The sequence below is a fragment of the Strigops habroptila genome, chromosome 9, assembly GCF_004027225.2.
Source record: "Strigops habroptila isolate Jane chromosome 9, bStrHab1.2.pri, whole genome shotgun sequence".
NCBI classification, from domain to species: Eukaryota; Metazoa; Chordata; class Aves; order Psittaciformes; family Psittacidae; genus Strigops; species Strigops habroptila.
In genome coordinates this window covers 17,861,762-17,877,011 of record NC_044285.2, presented here as the reverse complement: position 1 = coordinate 17,877,011, position 15,250 = coordinate 17,861,762, and the positions used below count along the sequence as shown (strand labels likewise).

Below are 15,250 nucleotides of genomic sequence, written 5' to 3'. Positions count from 1 at the left end.
TATGCATAATGCCAAAAGTCACACTGAATCATCCAATGCGGCAGACCACAATGATCAGTACCTGAGCTGGGCATTTTAATGTTAGCTCAGATATCGCCACCTATACACTACAACCCTGGTTTGGGGCCTCAGTGTACACAAGAACCAAAGAGCAGACTGTCCACTGATGCTTTTTTTTTTAAACCCATATATAGTACAGAAATCAGTGTCTGAAACACAGCCAGCCTCTGCTTCCCTGAATTTTAGAGATGATAGCTCCAGTTCACAATCACAGTGACCACAGCAGCGCTGTACCTGGGTTCTCACCAGTTTGGCAGGTGCATGAGATATGCTCCCCTTCCCCTGCTCTCCTTCAGATGTAGAGCAGCTCAGAGCTTTGATGTGCTGCTCTGTGTATAGCCTCCCCCTGTCTTTCTGGAAAGGGTACCACAGGCTTTTCGGTTTTCTTGCCATTTCTCCCTCCCCTTTCTGTTATGACACAGAAGCCACCTGTGACTCCGAGCAAACTGCACAAAAGGCAACACTGAAAGTGAACGCTGCCTGAGCATGAGTCATTCCCTTGGGGGAGACACAGCGGGCCAAGCAGAAGTGAGCCTGTGACCACCATCCAGGGCAGCTTGCTTAAGCTGGTTAAAACTAGCATTCACCTACCTTCTGGGAGGCTGTTCGTAGCTCAGCTAAGCTGGTAGCAAGGTTCTTTGCACACTGACTTAGTTGCATTGCTGCTGCTTGATCAGTCACAGTGGGGACTGCAGCTTTAGCAGATGCCACCATCTTACTTCCAGGCTATTCAAAGAAGAGTAGGGAACACAGTTAGTTTTACTAGTTCATTTTCTTTAAATATGGCTTAGGATTCAGGAAACAAACTGCTTCCTCCATTCACACACTCGGGAGGTTTCTACATTTTCTGTAATGACCATTTCATGCACTTCCCTGCTCCTTAACCATGCACCCTCTAGATCCCAGCCTTTTAATCACGCGCTGCACCCTGTCATAATTCCACATGGCAGTGTCTTCTGCAGCAGGACACATTGGGCTTTACTAGCCCATCGGTACCAACGTCTGCTTGAGGCCTTTGAGTACTCATGTAGACTACTTAAAAATATTGAAATGTGCAGTTCTGCCATTCAGCATCCATGTAGTATGAGCAGGTCCAGGTGGCACAGATGGCAAATTTGTCTCAATATTTCTAAGTATTAAACTCTGCCAAAATGCTGTATCTTGAACATTGTGATTCAAGCAATGGTTCTTCATGACGTTTGCTGTTAGTACAATTAAAATACTTTGCTGATTCTTACCATCACTGTGGTACACATACAGCCAGAGGGGAGATGGATCATTTTTTAATGACTCTGGAGAGAATCATATAGCAAAATACTTGGAGTGAGAGCATGGTTTGTGATACCTCTGCCTACATGGGCCCATAAAGAGCCTGCTAACAGCAACCACATTTAAGGCAGGACTAACTGGTGCCAAGTAATGATTATGTCATTACCTGGAAAATTGGTTTCTTCTGTTTGTTTCCTGTAATTTCAACATTAAATCCAATAGGTTTGATATCAACATTCAATATTTTATCTTCTTTAAGAGAAGTGTCTAAAACCCATGGTAATATTCTCTTTTATTGGAGAAGAATTTTGGAGCTGCGTCTTGCACCACTAACCTTCACTAAGAAAGATTACAACATCATCTCACATACTCAGACCTCTGCTTAGAAAGACGCTAAATTCTTTCCATCTTGTTCTTTAAACTCTTTTACAGAAAGCAAGTGCTATAGCAACAAATGTTTCTTCTCCATACACTTGACTTTTCTTGTTACTTTTATCCTCCATTTTGGTGGTTTTCATTTTCCATAGATTCAACATACCTCATTCATCTGACCTAAGGAACCAAAATCTCTTTAGCTATGGCTCGCAGTCAGTGATGAACTTTTTAAAACAGTTTACTGCTTATTTGTCACAAATGAAAACATACAGTACTACAAAATGCTTTTTGCTGTGATGGAATCTAGTACGCTGATTGATTCACTTCACCTGAAGGAAATTCTGGCTGGAATTTATTAGAGCAAGCTGGGCACTGAGGTCTTCTGACTGAGCTTGACTTCCTCTTACACCCTGCACCAACTGAGGAATATGGTCTGCAACATTCTACAAAAACAAAGAGAAAACCTTTTAATAGATAAATAAAAACTCCAAACCCACTGACAGACAAGCAAACCCTCTCTCCACCCCCCTTAAAGACAACCTGTAGTATTCACAGGTACAATACTCCTGTGCCTTCACAGAATTCATTTAGGACTCCATGGAACTGGATAAATATACAATAGGATTTTTCAGAGACTTCTACTTAAGAAATCTTTATTCGAGCTATTGATTAGTTTAAAGATCCTACAGGACAATCAAAGATTTTTCTGCAAAATTCCATACAAAAAGTATTTTTAATTCCTTCCTTTGCATGTTTGAATGCGAGTACTGGAAGGGACACGTTTTCAAGAGAATGTCTTGCTTTCAGAAAAACATTGTCTTCTACACCTCAGCACCTCAGCCTACTTTTCCTTGACTTCTAACAATACAAACTTTGTAACATGGCTGGAGCATTCAGAAGTGGGCATTGCTAAAACTTTATTCCTGGACTGCCCAGATTCGTGCTCCTTTGTCCATCCGTTACACAATAAAACTTACTTCAGCAGTGCAATATGAACTTTCCCCTAGCCCCAAAAAAATTAACAAGTATCAGACTTCTCTGTTATCTAAGATATATCATCAAGAAATTCGAACGAACTGGAAACAATAAAGTGAATCAGCTCATGTTTTATTATTTTTTTAATTCATACTGAAATAGCAGCTGCCTACAACACAATTTTGACATGCACTCGAGTTACCTTATTTAACAACAAAATTTTTAGGATTACCACCATGACAAGAAATTGCTGAATGTTAATGTGGCTTTTAACAATGCCTTCTTTAATGGTTTTGTTCTTGTTCCCTACATAGCTGCTCTTCCACCCAAAATAAAACCCTTTTGCATTCTATTGTCTTTTCAATTTTTTCTTTGAATGCAGTTTATTTAAAAACTCTGAAGCAACATTAGTCAGAGCTGGAAACTAAGCTGCCAAATGTAGCTTAGACACTAAAGAGAACAGCTTCTCAGCAGACTCTGAATTCTAGCTTGGAACTATAAAAATGCGCTTGACTCCAGGCATACCTTGAAATGTGTGGTCTTGGCAGCTTCAAGCTAAGAATCATGTTAACCCCATTGTAAGGTCTAGCACTTATTTTTTACAGTGACATTTCAGGCTGCAGTTGCTTGTACAATGAACATCAGAATAGCAGGATCAGTGCTGTTTGTTACCTAACCAACACATTAAAATACGAATTTCACTCCATTATAGTAGAAATCATTATTGCTACTCCATTCTTCGTTGTGGAAAATTCTAAAGTTACCTTTATACTAAGGCAGACCTCAGCCCCATTTCACTGCATGTATCATTCAAAGGCCTGTTTTGATGATCACAGAGCTACTCATCTGCTGAAGAGCACACTTGTGCGAGTGTACACATTTCTGAGCAACCAGACCCCTCTGCAGAGTGCTTCTAGCATAGCTCTGCACATACGCTACTGCTGACTGATTTGCAGCAAAGCATTTACTTAAAGCACTTACTTCAGGTGAACTGGTTGTTACTCAACAGATACATGCTGAGGTATATAAGCCTGTCAATTCTTTCTAGTAAAGTGTTTGCAGGGGTATTTGTAACAGCCAAATACTACTACATGGCACTTCCAGTAGCTCAGCTTTCTGAGGCTCTCCAAACAGTAATGCAGGGAAACTATGGATAATTCAATAAATGAGGGTTCACTAGAATCCACAGATGAATGTGTGTTGCAATACTATTATTATAGCAGGTGATCCTCAGTTCCCCATAAAGCAGAGCTCAAGAGTTATTTCTCAGTGGGTTGTGATAATTTACCTTACAGCTCTGCACAAGTTGCTGGTGGGCTGCTGTGTTCTTATTTGAAACTGCTGCATTCTGAGAAGCTGCAATAGTCTGAGTAGCAGCAGCTGCAGCTTGCTTAGCAGCAATCTGTGGAGAAAAAGAAATAGACTTAAATCAGCAGTAAAAGTCTAAGTCATTTAGAGGATGAAATACATATTTTAGGTAACTTTGACAGTAACAACTTTGACAGATTAATACATCAGATCCCTAGATTAATTTGAATTGCCTTAAGGAAATTCGGAATTGCTCTTCTCTCAAGATGAAAACAAGCTGAACTGTTACCCAGCTCTATCTTGCCAATAAAGAAAAAGGTGGAACTAGGAGGACTATAAACTCTTACTCCTTCATAACTTAGGATGCAATATGACTAAAAGCAGTCAATTACAGAGAGCAGAAATGGTCTAATCAATTAGCTCCTTACAAAGAAGGCCAGAGAAAACAGGCAAAGCACGTACAGTGCTTCACACTGCTACATCAACACTTCTGACAAAGACTCAAGGGAGCCAGCTTCTACTGAGATTGCTCTTTGGCAAAAGCAAAGATACTAAACTCATGCAGAGGTAGAAAATGCTGGTATTGCTGAGTCTGAAAGCACTGAGATGACCTTCAAATATGTAGGAGCATTACTATCATCCTCTCCCTATTACAAGATTAAAAATTCAACCATTCATCCAAGCTATTCAAACATGTCAGATGATACTTTTCTTTACCTGGCCCACAAAATACAATCAAGCAGGAAGTTCATTCTTACCATTACACATTTCACTCCTTTGGAAGGCAGTATATATTGTAAAAACAAAACAAGTAAGACCTCCTTTCTATAAAGCTTTCTCGCATGCAGCCACCAAATTGAGACATCAGCATTTATTTCCTGAAACACTCCTCATTTTTTGTTCTAGTCAGATAAAGTAATTCAAATGCACTTCTGGAACACAGTTAGCTCCTTGAGATCTCCTTGTTTGTCTAATCTCACTGCACTTGAACCAGACTACTGTAAAACCACAGTTGGAAACTAGGAATTATGAAAGGCTTCTTTTTTCAGTTTGTCTTCTCTACATTTTAGGCTGAGAATGGGAAGATCAAACCTTGCCTATAAGACAAACTTCAGAGATATTTTATCCTTAGTGCACAGCAAACTGCCCTTCTTGGCTGTGCTATCAGATATGATGTATCTTTTCACTTTTGTTTCTGCTTCTTTGATTCTCCAAATAATATACCTTTGTATGGAAATTTACATGAAACTCTGGCAGATACACTAGTACAACCACCAAAAGATATACTGTGTAAATGACAGATCATACACATAAATGAAAGTAGTAATGAAGTACTTTCAGCTCAGCTGTTTGAAACCTCAGCTGTTCTAATTTTATGACTGGGCCATCATCGAATGTCTCCTGAGTCACTTTATTACATCAGTGATCTAAGTTGCTCAATTTTCTGAGGACTATGGTACCACAAACTAGCATCTCAAATTCCAAGCCTAGTACTCTGGAACTGAGCTTGCAGTTCTGTTCTATGCTTAGCACTTTCCCTGAAATAGGCATTTTTGCTTGCTTGAAATTAGCTACAGATACTAATTCTCAAAATGGAATAAACTGAAACTTCAACAGTATCTGGTTTCCAACCTCTAATCTGTTGACAATTTTCTTCTTGATGGCATTCTGTGCAGCAGCATTTGTAGCAACCCGCAGTCCTTCTGCTGCTTCTCTCAAACGCTGCTGTTGATCCTCATTTTCAGGATTGGCTGCAGCTCCCTGCCAAGATTTCAGAGCAAAAACCATGAGCATTAGTAGAAGTTCCCGGAGAAAACGTGGATGAATATCAAGGCTTTAGTTCCAGACAGTGTCTGCTACATCACCCTTTATTTTCCTTATATTGTCTTTACCAAAGTTAGAAGAACATTAAGGTGTTGCAAGACTTTGAAGTGGAAAAATTATTGCTGGAGCAAGATTGTTACCGTATATGTTAGGTACTGTGAGGAAGGCAGTTGAACATTTGCTTCTTACACTACTTTAGGTGCTTGGGAAAAAAACCTTTGTAAATTGCTTCCACCAGCTCTGTAATAACATACTTTGATGAATGTAGGTTTTGAAAAGAACAGGTGTGAAAATTCCCAGCTCAATATGCCTTTCAGGAACTGCAGTTCAAACCCTGAGATTTAAACCAGTAGGTTTTCTCCATTTGAAGTCTGAGAAAGTACTTGCAAGTCAAGGACATGCTCTGTAGCCAGGCATATGGGCCTTCTAGAGCCCCAGCAGAATGGCTGGCCCTGATCTGTAAAAATCATTTTAGTGCAGGATCTGGGAAACAGTGCAAAGAACTTATTATTCCCTAATGGATTTAAACAGGTTTCTAGCACAGAGTTCTCTTGTGAGAACCGGAGGGTGGGGGGAACAGCACAGGCAAAATTTCCCAGGTGGAGGGAACTGTTCTCAAGAAGCAAAGTTGCTTTGTTAACCTTTGTAAAAGTTTACAGCTTTTGCAAGAGATATTTGTAAGTGATTGCTATGGGTTATTTGTGCCATTTGCACTAGGCGACTGGTACAAGACTTTGCATCACAGTGGTTATGGCTGGTAGTAACTACTCTAGATGGCTTGAGTCATGACCACCCTGCACACGGGTGAGCAAAGCAGTGCACGAGGGGTTTTTAAAACAAAACAAAACCCCAGGTAACAACATAAATAATTTTTCTTGATGTACTTAAGATAAATTGTTAAATACAAAACATTTACAGGTTAAGAAAAAACACCTCTACTATCAGCCAGATCCTATCTATGATATCCCACATACCACTTCTTTGTGTATAACCATACAATTTGAAGCTGACGGTTAATTTTCCTGGTACCTTTGCAGCTTCCACCATGCGGGCTGTAGAATCTGCCAGGAGCTTTGCAGCAGCCAGAAGCTTCTTAGAGTTCTCCATGTCGATTTCTGCTTCAGCATCTGACCTCATGGCATTGACAAGATCAGAAGTGGCTTGAGCCAGCACCCTGGCCTGCCGTACCATTTCACCTGTGGGGTACAGTTACATTTTTACTTTCCTTCTCTCTGCATTTCAGTTTCCATTTCAAAAGTCATCTCAGGGAGATGAAAATAAAGTTACATTTGCAAAGTATTCTTTTGCTGAAGCGTTCAACTTGAAAAGGATACTCAGAAAGTTCGTAACTAAGAAGCTTCACAAACAAAATCTTGGATGGCAATGTAAATGAAGGAAACTGCTACAGTGAAGAGGAAGGAAAAATGTAGTATTTGCATTCTAGATAGCAAGACAAACCCCAGTACTTTAATTCTGAATACACAGTTCAAGGAAACTCCTGGGCTAGTGAAGACTAATAGTTTTGCTTTCAAATTACAGCCAAGATTTCACTCTTAATAAAAATTACCCATTTTTCACCTATTCTTCTCTAATATAAACTAAACTGTCAGAAGAGACTCAGCACCAATTAGGTGGGTTTGGCCAAAAATACAGTGTATATTTAAGATACCAGAGTCATGGTGAAGCACAGGGATGAAACAGCAATGCTTCTGAAGCGGACAGACACCCTTTCTAGGGCAAATTCATTTGGTCACTAACTCCTTCAGAACAGACTTGAGCCCATAAAGCCCTGGTCTCTCTGTAGGTTATCAAATCAATTAGGATGTATTTGTGTCTAAGGCCTCATTCTTTTCAAATGCTCTTCAAAAAATCGTGGGAAAGAAAACCAAAGCAGCACTTTTCTCATGTGTTAAGGTGACTTTTGGGCTTCAGAATTAAATTACCTTCTTACCAGGCCCCTTTGGTCAGGAGCAGGCAAAGCAACTAAGAGTTTTCTAGCTTTTATCAACTATTTCCCAAAATGCAGTTTTGGAATTAAAATTTTTACCAATAATGGTAACTCAAGCTCCCAGTCCAAATATTCCACTTACTAAAAAAAACCCTTTAAATGTCCTTTCTTACAGCATTAAGCCAGTAAATCAAAACAGAAAGAATAACCTGCTTGGGTAATAATACAGAAGTCACAAGCCAGAGTCTCTTTGCTGTTACAATTGTGATCTCAGAAGTGCAGTAAGTTGGAAACATAGAATGGAATCTGAAATCCTTCTACTGAAAACTAAGTATTGCACAAGAAGATATTTGACTGTGAACAGAAATAAAATGCTATTCAAGATCATCTCTTTCACTGCAGTCTTCTGTACAGAAGCTGAATCATAAGAGTCAGGTAAACATAAAACTTGACATGGTTTCCTGTGCATATCTACAGTAAATAAATTCCTTCGTAATTTTCTAGTTCTTTACTAAAAATTCATATTGGATTGATTAAATGTCAGGCATCTCAAGTTTTGGTTGCTTCTAGAAGCTGCACATTTTAAAAACATCACAGAAAAAAGAGCAGGATTAAGTTTCAAAACCTATAACAAAATCTAGGAATAATGAAATCAATCAGTGGGTAGTATTTGCCCAGGTACCTGTCTTTATATTTGAAGATGAGAAACTGCTACGCAATTCTGTGAAGTGAAGCAGTGGTAGAAAACAGACAAAATATTACAGTGATCCTTTAGCATGAGACTGGTTGTTTTCACAGAATGTTCATTCTACATAGCACACAGCTGTGTGCACTTTGCTGATTTAATATTATGGGTTGAATGACTACCCCTCATGACAGCACTAGCCTAGAAGCACAGTACACTTTAGAGAAGTGGTTTTTCACTTGTACTGTTTGAAATGTCCACATCTCTGAATCATGAAAAGCTACTGTCCATTAGAGAAACTTACCAGCATCTCCCATTGAACTGAAAATACTCTCTGTGACACACATGATGGTATCTGTAGCCTGGTCATAGCGTCCAATGGGCTCTCCCCTGCTTGCAAACTGGCGGACATGCTGCAAGAGGTCATTCAGGGCTTGGCTGACAATGCTGGCAGCTGCACTGACCTGCTTCAGTAACTCAGTGTCATCGGTGGCAGCCTGGCAGGCCCTCACGCAGTTCTCCACCGAACGGTCTACCAGTTTCCCTGCCTCAATCAGCTGTTCCTGACACACTGGAGAGCTGATGGTGGGACTCACAACCTGCATGGGGAAAGGACACAAAGCATCCAGGAAAGGTTTATTTGCAAAATTCCTACTAACTAATAATCTAGTGCATCAGGTTTTTGTTTTCCCTTGACAGAAAACCTTGAAAGTATTTAAATAGGTAGCTTCAGATGTCTAGATTAGGAATCTGGACTCTGCATATTGTTAACTGGATTCTAAGAATGGAAGTCCCCACCTTGTTTCATGTTTCTTCAACAGCTACTGAACTGAGAAAACACTAAAGAATAGTTCTGGAAGGCAGGCATGGGCGAAACTCCTCCAGAATAACTACATCCACTGACAGACTCCTGTTCCCTTGGAATTCCAAATAAAATGAAATCTTAACTGGAACTGGTCTTGTAAAGCCTTCTTGTATCAGCCTTTTGTTTGTTTGTTTAAATAAAAGTAGTGCTTCAAACCATGTTCTACTTCTGTAGGACAAGTAATAAACAAGTAATAAACCTACAGGTTAGAAGCAACCCTCCCTTGTTTTGTTCAGGCATATCCAGAGAGCCTGCAGCAATGGGAAAACTGTACATACTTTATGAGGAAAATAGGATGCCACTGGGTGTCTTATGCCATATTGAACAAATTCACTGGCAATAAGAACACCGAGTCCAAATAATGAAAATCCATATATATGGATTACAAAAAAGCCCTTGCAGCCAGAGAAAGAAAGTAGAAAATATTAAAAATTGAGTACCTAATATTGGCTGTTAATTTTAATAGAACCCTTTTGGGTGTTTTGTTTTCTGCAAAAGATGACACCGCAGACTTTGAAAGCAGCATCCAAGTAGGCAATGAGAACTGTTTCATAATGAAAATGTAAACAAGTGGTTTGTTTGTTTATTTTTAAGACAAAAAAGCCTGCAGAAGATGTAATGTTCCAATTGCAGACTTCAGAATTTGAGGTCTGACCTCCAGTCCTTTGTAATTTGCTTAGACTGAACATCACTACTTGGCCAAAAGCAACGGATCTATGAAAATGACTGGGCTACTTTAAATTAGTGCAAATATATTTAAAATCAATGATGACCAAATTGGTTTGATTTTCAGCAAGAATACCAACTTTTCATTATTTAGCTTTGCAGGAGGTAAACCCATCCTAACTCTAGGCTTTCAGAGATAACTTACATAGTCACCCCCAGGCAAGATGCCCTTCTTTAGCTAATGTTTTTTAGGTTTTTATTTTATCAGTATTAGTAACTCATCAGATGGGCTCTGTTACTTGTGGAAACTTCTCTGGAAATTACAGCAACACCTCACATACTCTGGGCTCCTGATTGCCACTGTTATGGGTGACAAGTTATTAATCAAAACCTTTGATATTGCATAAATCTAGAGCTATAATATAAACACAGCATATTGCCAGAGGCCATCGGAAATACACAGAAGCACAGACACAAAACAATACCTTGCCACCTCATGGGCACTGCTAGCCTCACCTTTGCACAAGCCACAAGCTGGGAAGTAGAGAGTGCACAATGAGTAGCGGCAGCAATGACCCTGTTCTGCAGGACGGTGTCCTCTGCGACCTGTGCTACGTTCTTGGCCTTCAGCACTAACATGGCAGCAGCATTTGCAACAGCTTTGGCCAGACTCATCAGAACATCCTGGTACAATAAAGGGAAAACTCAGACTTATGAACAAATAAAAGTACATACTTTTTTTATATTAAGATCAAGTCTTCTAAAGGTAAGAAGTTCGCCTGCATCAAAACTTAAACATTTTGTTTCATGTAAAGCAGCAAACATGGCTATTACTTAAAAAACTTGATAGTTCTCCATCCACATTATCAACTTACTGGATAGTATGAGTCAAATATTGAATTGGCTCAGAGTCCACAAGAACAAATCTATGCCCCAAATGCACTTGAAACACTGAGGAAAGCGCAGTGCAAACAGCTCTCCATGAATCCAGAAAGCATCTGTATGATGCACAGAATGAAGCAGGGGTTCCCATGAAACCATCACTTTGTGATTGTGCAATTAAAAACAATTTCACAATGGATTAACCTCAATTAGCAGTGAGAAATATCAAATCTGGCATTTCCTAACTGCACTTTGGGAAGCCCGGTTTTATGCAGTGGACTCCTCATTAGAGAGCTGCACAGTTCTGACAGTGACAAGCAACCCCCTCATTACCTGGAACCTTTCATCTGTTTCATTCTCTCCAATTTGTCTCAGTAGCTCCCCGCTTGCTTGCCCAATGCTTCCAGCTGCAGTCAAAACCGTCTGTCGAGGCTGGAAAAATAGAAAGGTGAAGTACATTAATTCAAAGAAAATGAGCTTTACTTGAATTTTAGACTTCCTCCAGGAACTTCTGCATTACCATGCAATCAATATGGCTAAAAAAAGCCCCATTACACAACAGAAATACTTTGGAAAAATCTTTACTTTTCCAAATACACAACTGCACATCCATATTTCAGAGGTTTCACCTGACATGCTCCCACAGAACTTGTAAAGAATTTTGAAGAGCTCAAGTAGACATTGCTGTAATAACTCTAAGGATATTAAGGATGGACAGTCAATATGCCAACCGATATGCAACATCAAGAGATTTCATGTTCTTCAAAACATAAATACCTGAAGAGACCCAAGGCAAACTGGCTGCTGACTCCAACTCATAAAAAACTGATCAAGATAGTCTACCCTGATCAATACTACTTTAATTTCTAGAAGACTACAGCAGAGGAATTAACTTCTCATTTTATATGTCAAAGTAGACAAAGATAGTAAAGAAAAAAAATCATGAATGAGTATCTCTCCACTTCCTATTAAACTGAGTCATAGTACTGTTTGAAATTTGTTTCTGGAAGAGAGTACCCAGATAAATGAACTATTACACAAATCAATTAACCTCTGCATATTACACAGAACATTCTAGTATCAAGGCGCAAGACTTAAAGGTATGAAGACAGAGACAGATGAAGGAATAAGAAGTAGTGAAGTTCATGCACAGGAGAAATCGCTTGGCATGGAGCAGGCAAGGCTTAGAAGCTAACATGTCTCAAAAAATCCAAAGCCATGCATTTTCACAGAGGGAACCTGAGAAGTTTCCATCTACTCACCTCTCCCGAAGTGGGTTGCACAGCCTTCAGCAAGTCTGAGACAGCACTGGCCAATGTTCGAGCAGCTTTGAGGAGGTCTTCTCCACTTCCAACTTCATCATCCATGAGAGCAGCAAGCAGTTTCACACCTTTAGACATCTCAGTGAGGTTGGAAGAGATGGTTGTAATTGCACATCCCACAGCAGTGTAATCAGTGTCAACTGGGTCCCCTGTGGAGCAAGTGTTTTTTCATGATCAGAATGCTTTACGAGTTAAAAGGGGAAAAGAGGCAGTTACCACAAGCTACACTCTGGTGAGACTCAAAAGAGACATTTCAAGACAGCCAAGCAATGCCTACTAAGTAATTTCATTGCCACTTTAAAAAAATCAGACTGATATGATTTTTCCAATTTCTATATTTCTTCTTCTACAAGCATTTATCTTCTAATAGAACTTCTCTTCATTCAGTGCAATTTGCTGAGCAGTTTACACTTTCAGGTATCTTTCAACATTGAAATAACCTAAAGAAATAGAGTATTGAGCCCTTTAAGCCACTCAGTCAATAAGCACATAATCTCTCTCTAACAACTGCCAGATCAAAAATGCTTTTTTTGTTATAAACCTGCTCTCTACTTTGTAGAGTAAGCAAGTCACATTTTATCTTCATGAATGGTCATATCTTTAGTGTAAGAGAGAAATTGAAGATACAAAAATAGCGTTGGGAGGGGCAGAAATCTCATTTCACACATCAATACACTTAGCTATTGGGGTAATTTCAAGAAAAAATTTCTCCAGCTGCCTCATACTCAGTCCTTGTGTTACTTGAATTAAACGCATAAATAACTAGGAGACTGCCAGGAAATCCTTCCCTTTTCAATTTACCTGCTGTAAGGTTAACAACAGATGCAGTTCCTGCAGTGATCGCATCAACCTGAGAGTGTATTTCATGTTTTGATTCATCAACCTTGTTCTGAACCCATACTCTAGATGCCTGAAGAGCAATAACAAAAGAATTAAAGATTGCAGTGAGGTTCTGTAAGAGGAGATACTTCGGAAATCTCTCGGTCCTTCATGAACCTTTAAAAGTGAAGCAGAGGACAACAACCAAATGCTTAAGTGACATATGAAAGCAAGCATTTTCTTTTGCTGAGTCATTCGCTACAGAATTGCTACCACAATTCTAACAGCTGCCCTTTTGAGGTAAATGCCATAAACAGTGCCTCCATGAAGGCTAACTGACAGTCCCCCATAAACAATAGTCACTTGATCTGTCCCTCTGCCCTAACCTGGATCAAGAGTGACAGAAACCTATTTTGCTTTTATTTTTCAAGTGTCCTGGAGACAGTCACTTCCACCATAAATATTGCCCATAGTTGGTGTTTAATTGTACATATGCGCATGAAACTAACAGGATTCCAGACATGGTTATGCAAGGAAGTCTGCTACATCTGATCCCAGAAGACTGATCAGAGTTAGGTGGAACACTGCACATGAATTCCTTAAAGAAAGTACAAAATTTTATCTCATTTTAAAAGCTTTACTGATACCACTTTAGATCCAGGGACAATGACTGATCTGTAAACACCCCAAAGCAGTAAGATCCACCTCTGTGAGGGACCAGAAAAGCTCACCATGTCCTGCCCTAGAGGTGGTAGGTTATCAACTTCATTGAGGTCAGCTTGCGCCTGTTGAACAGCATGCATACTGGTATTAATTGTCCCCATCAAGGCCTGCTGAGCTGAGGTCTGAAAGGTAAAACAAGGAAATGGTTGTGTGCTACATTCCAAATGGCCCTTCAAGCACATGTTACACATGCATGAAAAGACAGTGAGTGACAGCAATCCAACACCAGGCCATTTCAGATAGCTACCTTCTCCCTGGTGCAATGGAGAAAGCAAAGCTCTCTAACACTCCTCACACACTCTTGATTCAGCCCATGCCATTTTATACTCCTCTGTACTTGCACATACTTATAAAATGCTGAACTTTCTCAGATCAAACAATGCGCAACACACACACACACAAAGACACAAAGCTGTCTTAACTGACTTGCATTCTATGAACATTAGCATGAATATCATTATTGACTTCCTGGAACAGCCTGCCAATGTAATCAAGGACGATTCTAAAACTGAATTACCATCAATATGCATAAGCTAATGGAAGACTGAAGGGTTTTAGGCAGAGCAGGATCTGTATTGGGTGTCTGCAACCCTGCAAACACCAATGTCCAAGAAGGATGGAGAGGATGGGCTCCAGGTGGCAGAGTGGAGATTCCCCAGCTGCTCATGGGAGAGACCAGAGTGGAGCAGGTATTTCCCTGCAGCCTGTGGAGAGGGCCATGACAGGGCAGATATCCACCCTGCAGCCAACAGAGGACTTTGCATTGCAGCAGGTTGATATTTCCCTGAAACAAACTACATCCTCTGGAGATCCCACGCTGAAACAGAGTCCTGACAAAAACTGCAACTCGTGGAGGACTCTCGCTGGAGCAGGCCCTCCTGAAAGCAGCTGCAGCTCATAGGGGACTCACACTGGAGCCAGTTTATCTTGAAGGACTGCAGCTCATAGACAGGACCCATGCTGGAGCTGAGGAAAAGCATGAGGAGGAAGAAGCAGCAGAGGGGGGCTGTTATAAACTGACAGTTTGGGAGCGGGGAGTAGAATAGTTAAGCCGTTTCAGACTACTTGCAGCACAGACAAGTTTCAAACACACAAGTAAAAAAAGTTTCAAATACAAAACAAGGAGGTTTCTCACAAGTGGGGGCATATGTCCTCTGTGCATCTGACCAATTGTGACTTGTTGCTGGGGAGAAGGCATGATGCCAATGTTGAAAGTCTCTGGGCCACTGGACCCCGAACGCATCACAGCTGGTAGCGCCACAGAGCCATGCTCCACCTTCCCTGTTCGGTTGAACTGCTGCTGCAAGATGGTAGATCTGGAAAGGAGAAAAAATAAGAAATACAACACAGAGAATTAGGTAACTCCTGCAAACCAATCTCTGCTGGACACTCTTCCTTCAGGATTTTAAATTGCATTTCACAACGTTTGGAGAAGCTGGAAAACTTCCCAGGTTTTCTTTCTAAACCTTTTCTAACATTTTAGAAAAAAAACATTAAACTGGGGCTTTTGACAGGTCAGATATTAACAG

The 15,250-nt window shown here is 40.2% G+C and overlaps 1 protein-coding gene across 3 annotated transcripts in view; it reads right to left on the bottom strand.

Moving 5' to 3' along the window:
• Positions 1 to 15,250, bottom strand: part of TLN2 (talin 2) — a 157,200-nt gene that overhangs the window by 57,812 nt on the left and 84,138 nt on the right. For all 3 annotated transcript variants that reach the window (XM_030497733.1, XM_030497732.1, XM_030497734.1), the window contains 12 exons: positions 14,857 to 15,037; positions 13,730 to 13,843; positions 12,981 to 13,089; positions 12,120 to 12,328; positions 11,191 to 11,289; positions 10,492 to 10,659; positions 8,749 to 9,043; positions 6,841 to 7,007; positions 5,620 to 5,748; positions 3,968 to 4,081; positions 2,034 to 2,147; positions 652 to 786 (listed from right to left, as the gene is read on the bottom strand). In XM_030497733.1, the coding sequence (XP_030353593.1) occupies positions 652 to 786; positions 2,034 to 2,147; positions 3,968 to 4,081; positions 5,620 to 5,748; positions 6,841 to 7,007; positions 8,749 to 9,043; positions 10,492 to 10,659; positions 11,191 to 11,289; positions 12,120 to 12,328; positions 12,981 to 13,089; positions 13,730 to 13,843; positions 14,857 to 15,037 (1,834 nt within the window). The remainder of the gene's footprint in view (positions 1 to 651; positions 787 to 2,033; positions 2,148 to 3,967; positions 4,082 to 5,619; positions 5,749 to 6,840; positions 7,008 to 8,748; positions 9,044 to 10,491; positions 10,660 to 11,190; positions 11,290 to 12,119; positions 12,329 to 12,980; positions 13,090 to 13,729; positions 13,844 to 14,856; positions 15,038 to 15,250) is intronic.